Source organism: Nicotiana tabacum, chromosome 14, assembly GCF_000715075.1.
Source record: "Nicotiana tabacum cultivar K326 chromosome 14, ASM71507v2, whole genome shotgun sequence".
In the NCBI taxonomy this organism is placed as follows: Eukaryota; Viridiplantae; Streptophyta; class Magnoliopsida; order Solanales; family Solanaceae; genus Nicotiana; species Nicotiana tabacum.
The window spans coordinates 42,774,705-42,789,627 of NC_134093.1; the positions used below are offsets into that span (position 1 = coordinate 42,774,705).

General features: G+C 37.1%; 1 protein-coding gene across 2 annotated transcripts; it reads left to right on the forward strand.

The window, feature by feature from the left end:
* Positions 1–2,682: 2,682 nt before the first annotated feature.
* Positions 2,683–9,766, forward strand: LOC107815263 (uncharacterized). 2 transcript variants are annotated; one of them, XM_075229537.1, is made up of 7 exons: positions 2,683–2,856; positions 2,998–3,094; positions 5,843–5,992; positions 6,427–6,489; positions 6,585–6,632; positions 9,308–9,370; positions 9,501–9,766. In XM_075229537.1, the coding sequence occupies exons 3-7, from the start codon at positions 5,939–5,941 to the stop codon at positions 9,549–9,551; spliced, it is 279 nt and encodes a 92-aa protein (XP_075085638.1). In that variant the 5' UTR covers positions 2,683–2,856; positions 2,998–3,094; positions 5,843–5,938; the 3' UTR covers positions 9,552–9,766. The 2 variants fall into 2 exon arrangements, with proteins under 2 accessions (XP_075085638.1, XP_016496312.1); XM_016640826.2 differs by lacking the exon at positions 5,843–5,992 and having other exon boundaries at positions 2,691–2,856.
* Positions 9,767–14,923: the final 5,157 nt, after the last annotated feature.

Here is a 14,923-nt window from a genome sequence, read left to right on the forward strand (position 1 = left end):
GGATACCATGATAACATTGCAGATCAAACGGAAACAATAAAAATTTAGCTAGGGTTTCATTTGGGGGTGAGAGCACGAAGAGAGAGAGAATGAGATATTTTCTTTATTCAAGTGAGAAAATTGAACTAAGAATATTCTAGAGTTCTAATATATACATGGGGCAAACGAGTAAAAGAACCTATTCTAGCTCTAACCGGATCCACAACTATGTATAAAATAAATACAGTGTAGTCTACTTGTTACATAATGGGCTGACTATGCCCCAACTACTAACACTACTAACAATTGCCTATTTACTGGACTTGAAAATTCAGGCCCAAATGTCCACAAGATCATGTAACTCCAACACTTCCAACTGAAAATTAAAGAGGGCGAAAATGGATCAGCATGTCATGGGTTTTATTTGGGTTTTTTTTATTTTTATTTTTGGTTGGTTCTTTTAATCAGATGATGTCACGTATCATATCCGTTAAAATATAGGTAGATTTAGAACTTTGTTGGATGATATGGGTATATATAAACAAAAAAGTATAACGAGCAATAGAATTTAACAATAAACAATAAAGGAGTATATTTAGGTTAATTCTTATATATATAAATAAGTATAATCTAATATCAACTATAAAAATTAAATGTGATTCCGATCGACTTTTGGGTAAAGACTCCCTTAACTCTTCTCCAATATTCTTTTTTTAAGAGAAGTGTCGGTTTTTATTGCAACAACAACAATAACAACATACCCAGTATTATCCCATGTCGTGGGGTCTGGGTAGGGTAGTGTGTACGCAGACCTTACCCCTACTTTGTGAGGATAGAGATGTTATTTTCAATAGACCCTCGACTCAGGAAAGCATGAGCACTACATTAATGAAAAATATATACAAGAAGGGTCAGTACCAAAAAGCCATATAAAAGCAGAATAAAAACAGCAAGAGTAGTAAGGTGATCAACAATGAAAGAAAATAATGGTTAGTCAAAAAAACCTATTACCAACAGAATCGAGACTGCTTGCTAATACTACTGTTATGAACACTCTAGACTACCTACTCTACTGCCCTAATCCTCGACCTCTATACCTTCCTATCAAGGGTCATATCCTCGGTCAACTGAAGTTGCGCCATGTCTTTCCTAATTACCTCTCCCCACCTCTACCTCTCCGTAGGCCCTCCAATGTCAATCTCTCACACCTCCTCATCGGGGTGTCTGTGCTCCTCCTCCTCACATGAGCAAACCACCTAAGCTGCGTTTCCCGCATCTTGTCCTCAATAGGGGCCACACCCACCTTGACGCGAATAACCTCATTTCTGGTCCTATCTAACCTGGTGTGCCCGCACATCCATCTCAACATCCTCATCTCTTCTACCTTCATCTTCTGGACATGAGCGATCTTGACTGGCTAACACTCAGCCCCATACAACATCGTTGGCCCGACCACCACTCTTTAGAACTTACCTTTAATTTTTGGTGGCACCTTCTTGTCACACAAAACACCGGAAGCGAGTCTCCATTTCATCCATCCCGCCCCAATACGATGTGTGACATCTTCATCAATCTTCCCATCCCCTTGAATAATAGACCCAAGGTACTTAAAACTTCCTCTTCTAGGGATGACCTGTGAGTCCAGCCTCACCTCCCCATCCCGTCTTTGAGTCTCGCCACTGAACTTACACTCCAAGTATTCTGTCTTGGTTCTGCTCAACTTGAAACCTTTGTCTGCCTCCATACCTCTAATTGCGCGTTCACACAATCTTGCGTCTCGTCAATCAATACAATATCATCTGCAAATAGCATGCATTACGACATCTCCCCTTGGATGAGGCACGTCAGTACGTCCATCGCCAGAGCAAATAAAAAAGGACTGAGTGCCGACCCCTGATGTAACCCATCATAACCGGAAAATGATCCGAGTCCCCATCCACCGTTCTCATTCGGGTCTTTGCTCCATTATACATGTTCTTATTCAACCTAATGTAGGCAACATGTACACCTCCCCATGCTCCATCGGTTTTTATTGCATGTTATAATAAGCACGCGTAATGTATGGTGTGGAACTCGAAGGAGCTAAGCTTAAGAGTCCAGCTGATATTGATGTCTTAACAGTTGACACCCAACTATTGCCCCCTTCCCACTTTACGTACGTATTCACCAAACTTTTTCCTAATCCTTCCATATTCTTTGAAAAAATTTGTTCCTTTTCCTGATTTTTTTCAAGGTAAAGTAAATTATACCAACATTTATAGATGATTTTGAATTAGGTTATACGCATCTGTTTAAGACATTCATATTTATGTATAAAGTTATGAGTGAAAGCAATAAGTATGAATAATATGTTTGGATCGAAATAATTAGGTGTCACGCAAAAATTAACAAAGCAATAATAAATCATATAACAAAATAAAAATATGGAGAATATTATATGGTAATTTAATTTGAATTACATCCATATGAGAGGAAATAATCTACTATAGAAAAGAGACTATAAAACTATCGAAAAAATAAATTCTTCCCCATATTTTTCTTTAATAGAATAATTAATCAAATATGAAAAAGATTTATATTTTTGTTTTAATAAAAATAAAAATTAGTTATATAAATATTTTGCCTTTTCTTTAAATAAAAACTCAAATATAATTAGAAAATCAGGCAAACCCTAAAAGAATATATCATTGACGTACCAAAATTATAAATTTCTCATCTCATTCTCTTGCAGTCAAACAATCCTTTTCTCCCAAGTCCCAACACCCAACTCCCCCTCTTTCCCACCGTTTCTTCTTCCTTAGCCTATTCTCCATATTTCTGCCTCTGCTTGCTCTTGTTATCTCCTCTGCTTGCTCTTGTTATCTCCTCTGCTTCAAGGTAATGGAAGATTCCCTTTTTATTTCACATATTTTATTGCCTTCTGTTTGGATTAGAGCTGAACACTCTACCCCCCACCCCCCAAAACGAACTCTACCCTCCTCTGTTCTATAAACTTATAAATATGTTTATGGTAAGTAGATAAAGCAGAGGAGAGCTAGACTGGTGGTGGTGACATACTAAGATGGCAGATAGCAGCAGTATTGAAGAGTTTTCTGTCTCCTCTCAAGATCACGAGGTACTTGAATTTTTTTTTTATTCCTCCCTTTTCTACATAAGATGAAATCTTTGCATTTTTTTTTGGTCCTTCGAGTTTTTCTTGCTACTTTGGTTAAGGAGCCTTTCTCTGGTTTCATCAATATTCTTGATTGCTAGTATGGTCATCTTTAACTCTTTTCTTCACAAACTTGAGTTAAGAACGGTTTGTTTGATGTAATTTATTACATACACACATCTATTAGTTTCTCTGCATATGTGTATAAGGTTTACTAAGGATTTATTAGCTAAATTTAATTAATTTAGAATTGAGGCACAATTAATCGGTTGATAAACGTATATGTATCTTCTAAAAGGTGTATACGTGCTATCGTTAAAATTTTGTAAGTACACTAGCAATTAAAAGTTGTATAGGTGCAACCACAGTATCTACTCTCTTGTTAAAGAAAATTTTGTTAGTACAAAAGATGTTTAGTGTCGGTGGCAATTAAATTTGTATCAAGGTAATGTACATATATAATGATAGAGAGTTTATGAACCTTAAGATGCTTCCAAATCACTTTGTTTTTTAAAGTATGAAAAGAGTAAAGATGAAGCATGTGTTATTGGACCTAACTCCCGTAATCGACAGTTATAGCTTTAACCACCACTAACAATGTGAATCGTATAAGTTGGGTAGCCGCCCACTGCTAGGAAAAAAGAAAAAGAAAAAGAAAAAGAAAAAAACTTTAACCTTGATGTGCAATTTACTTTTTCTTGTCTTCCAATTAAAAAAAATATATTCTATGTTTTGATACAACAAGAATCACATAGAAGCTGGAATATTTAATAAATTTCAATTCAAAAACATGCAAGGATCCAGGGGTTCGAAAGCTTATACTATTACGTGAATCTTTTGAGGTCAAAATCACTATATTAAATAAGAAGGAAGTGCTTTATTCGATCGACTTAAATTATATACTTTCTTTCTCATTATATGCGGTTAAGACACTTGTTATTATTGGAGATTTGAAGCACGACTAAATCTTAGGTTTGTCTCAAGTCTCAAATCAGGTAAAATAAATCATATACGAGTTCAATATATAACCTAATTTCACAAATCAAAGTTCAATTAGTATTGTATTTTTCTTGTGTAATTATTAAATCTTCTTTCAAGTACCAAACATAATTAGAAAAGAATTAAATAAGACAAAAAAGGATCATATGTTGATAGATTAGGAGTGGCCACAAGTCACATTATCTTGTATCTGCATTAGTAGTAATACTCGATTATTGGCTCCATATATACGATCTTCTTTGTTATACTATAAATGTGGTCCAAAAAATAAATTGAGACATTTTATTAGAAATATAGCGAAAATGAACCGTAAATGGAGTATGACAGTATGTAGATTTGTGGGGCTGAAGGGGCAAAGCAATCACGTGCAGCCTGCTCTACGGGATCGCAAAAAGAGTGGTCCCTAGGTTTTGCGATTAAGATTATACTCCGGAAACATTGCCACCCATAGCTTAAAATTCAATAAATTTGCACGTTATGGTTAAAATGTGTCGGCACTAACTTATGGTGTGGATAAGCAATAATGGGCTAGTTTCCGTGGCGGAGCTACAGTGCTAGTTGCGGGTTCGCCCGAAGTCAATAGTTTTGTTCAAATCCTGTATTTGTATTAAGAAATTAAATGAATATATACAAATTATTAATTCAGAGCTCAGTAACTTAAAATGATTATAATCTCGAACCCATAAGGTACAAACTCTAACTCCGCCTCTTGCTAGTGTAAGTGTGGCAATAGTAGGGTGGAGAACAGATTTAGCGTGACAGGAATCGGATTTGTTTATCACTTAGTTGACTGACCGTCTGCAAACCTTCACCAACCCCCGTTAGAAGTGTTCGTCGGTCGGTACGGTACGGTATTTAGACATTTCGGTTCGATATTTTCGGTATTCGGTTTCGTAAAATGCTATACCAATATTGTACCTAATTAAATTCGGTATGGTTTGGTTTTTCTCCTTTCGGTTTATTCGATTCGGTAACTTCAGTTTATTCGGTTTGAATACTAACTAGTGCATAGAGTCATAGACGGTAATAATCTTAATTTAAGTACTCAAAAGTATAAACCTTAAAGCGTTTGTTTTTGTCCAAGACTAGCATATACCACCCTAGAGAGAGAAACCTTAGAGAAATGTCTTGTTGATTGCTTAGAGTTAATTGATGAATTTAGAAAATAAAGAAAAGTAAAATTTTAGATTTCTTATACTTATGTTATAATTAATAAAATGTGTATTGTGTAATATATTATATATTTCGGTACGGTATCTGTATTTCGCTATTTCATTTTAAAATACCTAATACCATACCTAATACCAATTTTTTTTAAAAAACTTAAACCAAATACCATAGCGAATACCGAATACCAAAATTTTCGGTTTCGGTACGGTAATTCGATATTTACCAAAATTATGCACAGCCTAAACCCAATGCCATTCTTAAACTAGTGAGTTTATCATTTTTTAATGAGATTAATAACCGAAATTCAGGTTGCAGGAATATAAAAGAAAAAGAAAAAGGAGAATTAGAAACAAATCCGATTCTTTAAGGGGAAATCAAGCAAATTAACCATTGAATGAAACATCTAACTAGGGGATGTACTAGTCGCCTCTTGCGTTTCATAAAAGATTCTTAAATAGAATATTTAGTAAAATTGACTTAGCTTGAATTAATCAGAAGCTTCTATTCACTGAAATATCGTTTTATTTTCCCTACTTTATGCAGGAACATTAGGGGTTAAAAACCAAGCTGGAGACGTTTTCTATAGTATGAACTAAATGACCAATTATTTGGTCGTCTACTGATAACTAGAGCTAGAAAATGCAGAGTATCTTAGTAGTCCAGTTGATTGGCTACCTAAATTTCACCTTGTTTGTAAGAGATTGATTTCCCATGTTGTAATCTCCTTCCTCATTTTCCCTTGAAAAAAATAAATAGAAAATGTGTATGAAGTAGTCCTCATTTTGCAGCTGGATTTGCGATCTTTAGTCCATGTTCCATGCTTTACACTATGATTTAATCAGAATAATACAGTTCGGAAAGACATGTTAGACTAGTCCCATAATTTTTTTTTTTGATTTTGTTTTTCTAGAATCAAATCAATCAAATGGTAGGCAACAAGTTTTGAAAGTTCAATCCAAGACCAAAAACATATGACTTTCTAGGAGACAAGTAAAAAAAGGAGATAGTCAAGTACTAATTGATTTGTTGTGCGTTAGGTGTCCGCTTCTGATCATTTGTAATTTTATAAGTTGTTTTTTGATTCAACGTCTCTTTTGTATAATTGGTACTGATGCTAAATTTTGTAGACCACTGCCACTGCTAAAAGATATGGAGGACTTAAGCCAAAGAAGAAGCCTTTGATTTCAAAGGCAAGTTTTATATACTTTCTTTTTTCTCCAAAAAGTTTCAAATAAAAAGCTTTTTGACTAAAAATTGACAACCACTTGTAATGTTGTGGATGCAGGACCATGAACGTGCCTTCTTTGATTCCGCAGACTGGGCTCTGTGCAAGGTACTTATTAATTAAACCCTATTAAATACTTGCATTGTATGAAACTTAAATTTCCTTTTAGCTTATTGTTGGACATTAAATTACAAAATCTCTTCATTTGTTGTTATTTTTGCTCTACCTTGGTTCTACTCATGAAAAAAAAGACTTTTTCATAAGATATGAAAGCACACAATTAAAATGAATATTCTCTCTGGCTATTGAGATGTTAATTCAGACTTGGCTAAGTTAGAGCAATAATAAATTTTAGATGGGGAAATTTCTATGACTAAGAAAAAATCCAGGGGGTGCCCCTATGATATGCAAGAATCATGGGTCTGAGAGAAATGACTCCTGAATAGGGTGGGCATAGTTTGGGCAAATTCTAAATCCAAACCGAAATCCGAATTATTTAGATTTTTTGTTTGAATTTTCGGATTATGGATTAGATTTCAGATTTAATTTTAAAATATTGTAGATTTCGGATTGGAAATTGGATTTGTACTTCAGATTTTTGGATATCAGAAAATCCAATATATTTTATATTTAGTTCATTATTCATATACCAATAGTAACAAGTCCAATATCCTAACCATTAGACATAATTTCATATATTCAATACTAATTACTAAGTTACTATCAGAATACTTTTTATTTGAACAAGATTTTACTATTCTACATCTTATTGGCCTTACTAATGTCTTTGTTGTATTTCATTGATGATGATTTCATTAGTTAGCTAGCGTTTGGCGATAGATTCCCAAATTTGTTCTGAAAAATCTAATTTGGGTGAAGTTTGGTTTGAAGATGAAAATGTGTTTGGACATTAGTTTTCAAAACATATTTTCCAAATTTATTTTGGAAAAACATGAAACATGACTTATACCCACAAGTTCTAAAAACTATCACAAATACCCAATAGTACCATTATCGATAACATTCATTATATTATCGCAAACCATAGTCCTGAACATAAATAAATTTGATACAAAATTATCATTTTATAATAAACTACATGATATACTATCAAGTGACCGAGAAGACGAAACAACATTGCTACAAAATAATAAATGGTGGGCTCTTTTATAAAATACAAAAGTTTGGGGTAATTTTTAAAAAATATAATAGTGATATTTTGGCCAAAACCAGTTATTGAGCTGGTTTTGGGATTTTGGGATTTTACCAAAATGTAGGCAAAATCTATGGCCAAACATGTGTTTGCCAAATAAAATCCAAATTTATTTTGGCAAAATCTATGGCCAAACGGGTGAAAATGAGGAACTTTTAAGGCAATTTAACATGAATATTTCGTTTGGATGTTCATTATCGTAGAAAGAAGAAACATCTCAACTTATAAGTTCAAAATCGAAAATATCTAAAACGGTTTATCCGAATCCAAACTTAAAATATCCGATCCAATCCGAGTTTATTTGGATTGGATTTGGATTGTCATTTCTTCAATCCGATAATCGAAAATCCAAACCGAAATTTTCATATCCAATCTGAATTGCCCAAACGTCCACCCTATTCCTGAATTTAAATTAGGGTTTGTCCAAAATTCTCACTCCATAACTAACTGCTACTTGGGTTTGATAATAGGTCCAATCCGGTTAAATTTTACTTCAATTCCTTTTGTCTCTTCTTTTTTCCTGATGAAAATCTTTAGAATTAATTAAGGATGAATTGTGTGTTTGACACGAAGGAAAATATTTTTCTAAAAACATAAGTGGTATTTTATTTATTTTCTCGTATTTGGTTAATACGCAGAAAATATTATCCCAAGAACATGTATATATAATTTAAGTAAACAATATGGATACGGGGTGGGTGGGGGTGGAGGAGGGGGTAGTGAGGCTGGGGGAGGGGGAGGCTGGTGGGGGAGGGGGAGGCTGGGGTAGGTTTGGTTCGGGGGATCGAGTTCGCGGGAGGGCGGAGCTAGTGGCAAGGGAGGCGGGGTCCCGGGCCGGGAGGGGGGGGGGGTGGTGGGGTGTGTGGGACTTAGGGTAGGCAATGGTGGGGGATAGGCTGGGGGCTAGGGGTGAGGCTGAGAGGGTTAAAATAGAGTTTCGAAAAAATATTTTTCTTCTTTTGGTAGGGAAGTTATTTTCCGAAATCAGAGAAAAATAAGTTTATAAGAAAAATATTATTTAAAATATTTAAGCGAATTAGACATTAGGAAATTGAAAAATATTTTTTGAACCAAGCACACCGAAAAGGAAAACTGTGAAGTAATTTAATGGTTAAGCTCAGAGGCGGTTTCATGATTTAAACTACATGAGTTCAATCTTTAAGGTTGTGAGTTCGAGTCACCCCAAAAGCAAGGTGGGGAGTTCTTGGAGAGAAGGAGCCGAGGGTCTATCGGAAACAGCCTCTCTATCCTAGGGTAGGGGTAAGGTCTGCGTACAAACTACCCTCCCCAGACCCCACTAGTGGGTTTATACTGGGTTGTTGTTATTGTTGAGTTCAATCTTTAAGGTTCTTACCACTGAACCCACTGTATTTTTAAAATTATGCGTTCATATTTACTATTTATTGTAATTTAATGAATTTTACATATAAAATTATATTTCATGTCGAAAGTATTGAGTTCAGATCAACCTCTCGTTAAACTGCAACCTTTTATCCTACACGTATAAAATTGTGAAATGCTTATTGATTTCTTCTGATTTGTTATGCTGGTGCTTTTTATATGGATACAGCAAGGTGCAGGAGTTGATAAAAAATCAGCAATTGCTATAGAGACATTGCGTCCCAAGTTGCAAGTAATTCTAACTTCTACACAAACTATTTGAATTAAGTAATTATGTATTTTAACTTTTTCGTAAATTTCAACTTCATTTACAAGTACTTTAAAAGTGAGAAATATAATGAATATAATTTGAAATGTAACAGAGAACAGCTCATGAACAACTACCTCCTCGAAGACCTGCTTGTACATCTTGACATGTTGGACCTCTGCCACTTCAGAATGCTGGTTATATAATGTTCCTGCAGACTAAGTAGATTAGTGTTCTCTTTACTCTTACCTTTTTTACTGATTAATCTTGTCTCCATGAGAAGTACAATCAAAGAAAATGTAATGACTATATCTCTTTTTTTAAACTAACCGCAGGGGTGTTTGGCCTCATTCCCTACCTAATATAATATTTGAACAAAAAGACATTAGAGGGGGAGTACTTCAAAATACATACAAGAAATACAAGAGATAGGAAATAAGGGGGAGCCCCCTAATACGTGGCGTCTTTATAGATCAGAAATCATCTTTATCTTTTTTCTTAATTTTTTGCCTTTTCCCTCACTTTTTGCCATTTTTATGCATTTAAGAAAACCGAAACGTCACGTCTATTTAGTCAGTTTGTGACCCCTCTCGCTTATAACGTCTCACCGATTCCTTGGTGCCTATATCTCGTAAAGGTGTACAAATCAAGTGTGTTTATCTAAGAATTTAGTTGATTTATTGTGTCCTACTCCTGCCTTTTCTATAAATTGAGTGATAGATTACCATAGATATTTTCTATTTGATTTAATTTTTTATGAGGATTTGACACATTGGTTGCCGTCGATTTACAGAAAAATTACTCTGGCGGTTGTCGTACTTATCATTTATCTCTTTGTATCATCTTTGTTTTGTTTCTCATCCGCTTATTTTGTTTGGATATGATGTTTATCACTCATTCTTCTTCTGCAAGTGTGCATAGATTTTTTCTTTTTATCAGTTTGTAAAAGTGTATATGAAGTTCAGTTGTTTGCCGTCATTCATGCTTTCCTTTTGTTTTCCTACATTGCTCTCTTCAGTATGTTATACATTTTTTTCTTTATTAACAATTTTATAAAATATTTTCTTAATTGAAAGCGGAATTCTTGACTTATATATATTTTGGCAGTTTAAGGTGAATTCCATTTCAATGCTTGATTTCCACCACTTACTGCTCCAAAGAGTACCTCAAAATTGACCACTATTTCTCTAACTTATCGGGGTATATGACTCCTGAAAATCTCCCTCAATATGAAAATAGGTGTATCCATTCAAATATATGGATTGCTTCTTCGCATTATAAGCAACAACTTATTATTGAAAATAACGTTCTTTGCCATATTCAAACATCTGGTTTCTTAGATACTGAAGTTGACGAATTTTTAGTAATTGTTCTCATATTTTGAGAAGACATGTGAAATTTGAATAATGGAGTTCTTATATATTTTGAAGTTGTTCTTAGTTTTCTTTGTTCCGTTTTCTTTGCTATTTGGAGGGATGGTTTAAAAACTCATATGAGGTATAAACAAGAATGAGGATTTAGGCCAAGTTGTTGTTGAAAATTTCATATTGTTTCTTAGTTTTAATGTTGATATATGCAGAGTGTCATTTGGTGTGTATTTTTTGTGTTCAAGTCATTTTTGATTTGGTAAAACATGTGTGATTTTAACAAATGTCATTGTTTACCCGAAAAATCGGATAACGTTGAATTTATGTATGGTTCTAAGGGCAAGTAGATTCCTTTGATCCGAAGATAACAATACACGTATTTATGATGCAAAATAGAAAATGATGAACAAAGATACTTAGTGAGCTTTAGAAAGATAAACACAATGAATTCTTAATCCCAGGAAGATGTCTTCTATTACAATCTATCTTGCCTTTTATAGCCAAGGATCACTACTTTATCTATAGCAACATAATGGAATAATATTACTAGTGGAGGACCCATGATGGTGTGTCTCCTCCTTAATTCCCGCCAAGATTCTCTCCTTTGGTGCGGTTGCAATAGCTTTTTGTCTGTGAGCTCGATACCGACTCGAGCTCAGTGTCGGATCGGAACCTCGGCCTTGGTTTCAAGCTTGATGATCACTTTCGGGCATCGATATTCGGGACCTGTATCGGTCGATGTTACCTCGGTCGATTCGGACGCCCCGAGCTCGACGCCCCCATCTCGGAATTCGTTCGGGTTCTCCATGAAGATACCCCTTGACTAAGATACCATCCTCGATCGATCTTCATGATCGAGGATCGGTTTTAACCGTATACAGATAGCCCCCTCGATTCTTGGAAAGGAGATGACGAGAAACGATGTGATTTCCCTAAGGTTCGACCGAATCAATGATGACGTTTCTATCGACTTTGACTATGACGTGCGTGATAGCTGTCCATCGATTTGATTTTATCGAGACATTTAATGTGTGTCAGTCGGTGGTCGGCTACCGCTAGAAACGAATCGCCATGCCTTATAAATAGTTTTCCCATATAATGTTTTCCACTTTTGTGCTTCCTCTTTTCCCAAATTCCCTTTGATTATTTTCTCTACTTCATTGCTTTAGTGCCGCTTATACCAGAGTTTTGGTGTTGTCCCCTCTTTCACCTTCCTTTGCGACTTTTTCTTCTCATATTGATGGCAAAAACTTCAAAAATCGTACCTCACAAGGAGAAAGCTTCCTCCTCACGGCCGTGTGACGATAAGGCGCCGACGGAGCCGTCCGTTCAAGATTATATTCCCGGCCCGTGTATTTTAAAAACTGATTTTAGGGTGGAGAACCCTTCGTCCGTTCCGGGTCGGTGTGAGCACGTATCGATGTATACGTGCTCTATAGCGGAGGTTCACCTCGAGGCCGTCAGAAAATATTGCGGCTGGGGTTCTGAGGTTGTGTTACAAATCCCATCCTCCGATGAGAGCGTCACTACCTACGTGGAGGGATTTTTAAGTGTTTACACCTATCCCTTTATGTTGGGAGCTGTCGATCCCGTGATTTTTGATTTCTGCAGGAGATATCAGGTCACCCTCGGCCAAATTCATCCTTCCTTATGGCGTATAGTCATCTTATTGCGTTTCTTCTCTATCAAAGCCGGAGGGTTGGATTTTTCTCTGAACCACCTTATACGACTGTATCGGCCTTAGATTTATCGTGGACTAATTAGGCTACATCGTCGAGCTTCGAAGGCTTTGATGTCGAGCATCGATGAAGATAAGGATCGAGGTTGGATGGGTCGATATATTCGAGTGAGGACTCGTGATCTTATCCCGGAGGAAAAGATGCTGTTTCCTGAAAAATGGAATTTCGACCGTAAGTGATTCATGTTTGCTTTTCGTGTCTTTTTCCGTATTTGTTAATATTATTTTCTGATGTCCAGCTGCACCTTGGATGCCACAAGCTGTGCCTGATCTCGAGGATTGGGTTCGAAAGTTAGCCTCAACTTCATCCTATGCCGAGCGCGCTTGGCGTGATTTGGCTAAAGGTAGATGGGAGGCCAAGAATCATGGTGAGGTTTGGTTCCTATTTCCCTCGAGGTATATTCTGCGTTCATTTCGTTATCGATTTTTCCTTTATATATAGGTGTAACTAGGGATGCCGTTTTGAGGCCTTCGAGCGGTGATGAAGGAAACAAGTCCCCGGTCCTAGAACAAAGAAAAGAAAAGAAACGAAGGGCTTCCTCTCGGCCGGAGGACCCTAAGCCCAAAACTCAAAAGGTGAGGAGAAAAATCATTGCCCTTTCGATCGACTCGGTCCAACGACTGAGGGAGGAAGACGAAGAAGAAGATAGCTCCTCGGCTTTGGTAGTCCGACCTACGGAGGCAGTTGAGGTTGCTAGAGCTGCTGAGCCGATGGCGGCCGTGCCCATCGGGGTTGGTTCTGAAGACCTAAGTCTCGATCGGAGTACTCCGAATGATTTGCTCGGGGCAATGGCAATGGGTCATTCACCTTCTCTTCCGTCTTTTTCTGAGGAGGCGTTGAAGGAAGCCCGAGAGCTGAAGACTCCCGATATTGGTGCTGGCTCAGGTGCAGCGGATCCTTTTAAGGATTGTTTTACTGGTGTTGATGACAGTTCCGATATCGGTGATGCTTCTCTTTTGTTAGAGAAAGCTCAACGTTTTATTACTCGGGTAATGATTCTTTCATACTTGGCTTCTTTGTTCTTTCCCATACTTGACGGTTCCGATATCGGTGATCCTTCTTTGTTTCATTGGTGTTGATGACAGTTTCTAACTATGCAAGCCATCAGTAGGTTTCGAGTTGATCTTAGCCAGTGTGAGGCCGAACTCCGGAAGGTCCTAGGTGAAAGAGATGACCTTCGGCTTCTTTGTAGCAAAAAAAAGGAGGTTATAAAGGATCTTCAAGCGGATTTGGCTAAGGTTCGTGAAGAAAGGGTCGAGCTCGATCAGCAGGTGAGCCTCGTTCTGTTAAAGTATGGATTCGACTCGACTATGGAGGTTAACCCTTCGTTGTCTCAGTTGCAGCAAAAGATCGAGAAGATCGGGCTACTTCGAGAGGAGGTCGATCAAATCCGGGCCGAATGCAACCAGTGGAAGGAGACTATTGACCGCCTGGCAATGGAGAAAGAAACCATTTTAACAAAGTTATTATCAGCCGACGTTCAGCTTCGAAAAGTCAAGCAAAAGGTGTCGGTTTAGGCTAAGAAAATCGATGAGCTTGAGATACGACTTGCTGAGGCTAAGGCGGAGGTTGAGTCGTCGAAAGTTTTGGCGGATAAGTCTATTGCTGTATATCGAGCTGATGCTGAGGCCGCTCAGGTGGAAGCCCGGGAAGCGGCAAAGGTTGCCGATGCTCGAGCTCATTGGGTTGCCGAACTTGTTAAGTGTAGATCTCGGAGGGAGACCCTCGAGGAGATACATGCTCGAGGTTTCGACCTTACCGAAGAGGTAAGAAAGGCAAAAGAGCTTGAAGCGGAAGCTGAAGCCTTGGCTTCTGATGATGATGACGATGATAACGATGATGGTAGCAAAAACGGGTCCGAGGGTGGGGAAGACCCCGACCCAGAAGCTTAGAGTCTAATTCTCCATATCTGTAAATTAATTACGTAGGCAATTTTGTATATATATAACAAGGTCGATTTTGATCGATCAGATTTGGAGTGACGTTTTGCTTGTTGAGTTGATGATAATGTGGTGGTTAACGTAAACTCTGAGTAAACGTAGCTTTTTCAATGTTTCAAACTCGATTGGGTCCTTGTTCGAACTCGGCAGCCCGTAGGCTTTAACATTTGAGTGTTTATTTCGAACTCGATATAGAAGTAGCCCGTGGGCTTAATATTCGAGTGTTTATTTTGAACTCGAGATAATGTGGTAGCCCGTAGGCTTAATATTCGAGTGTTTGTTTCGAACTCGAGATAATGTGGTAGCTCGTAGGCTTAATATTCGAGTGTTTATTTCGAACTCGAGATAATGTGGTAGCCCGTAGGCTTAATACTCGAGTGATTATTTCGAACTCGAGATAATGTGGAAGCCTATAGGCTTAATATTCGAGTGATTATTTCGAACTCGATGTTGAAGTAGCCCGTAGGCTCAACGGTCGTCTGTATTTCGAAC

What these genes read in the sequence shown, in the direction of transcription:
- LOC107815263 (XM_075229537.1), top strand. Translation starts at nt 5,939, where the DNA reads ATGCAGAGTATCTTAGTAGTCCAGTTGATTGGCTACCTAAATTTCACC. An exon ending in AGAAGCCTTTGATTTCAAAG is followed by an intron (nt 6,490 to 6,584) that starts GCAAGTTTTATA and finishes TTGTGGATGCAG; the next exon opens with GACCATGAACGTGCCTTCTT. An exon ending in CATTGCGTCCCAAGTTGCAA is followed by an intron (nt 9,371 to 9,500) that starts GTAATTCTAACT and finishes GAAATGTAACAG; the next exon opens with AGAACAGCTCATGAACAACT.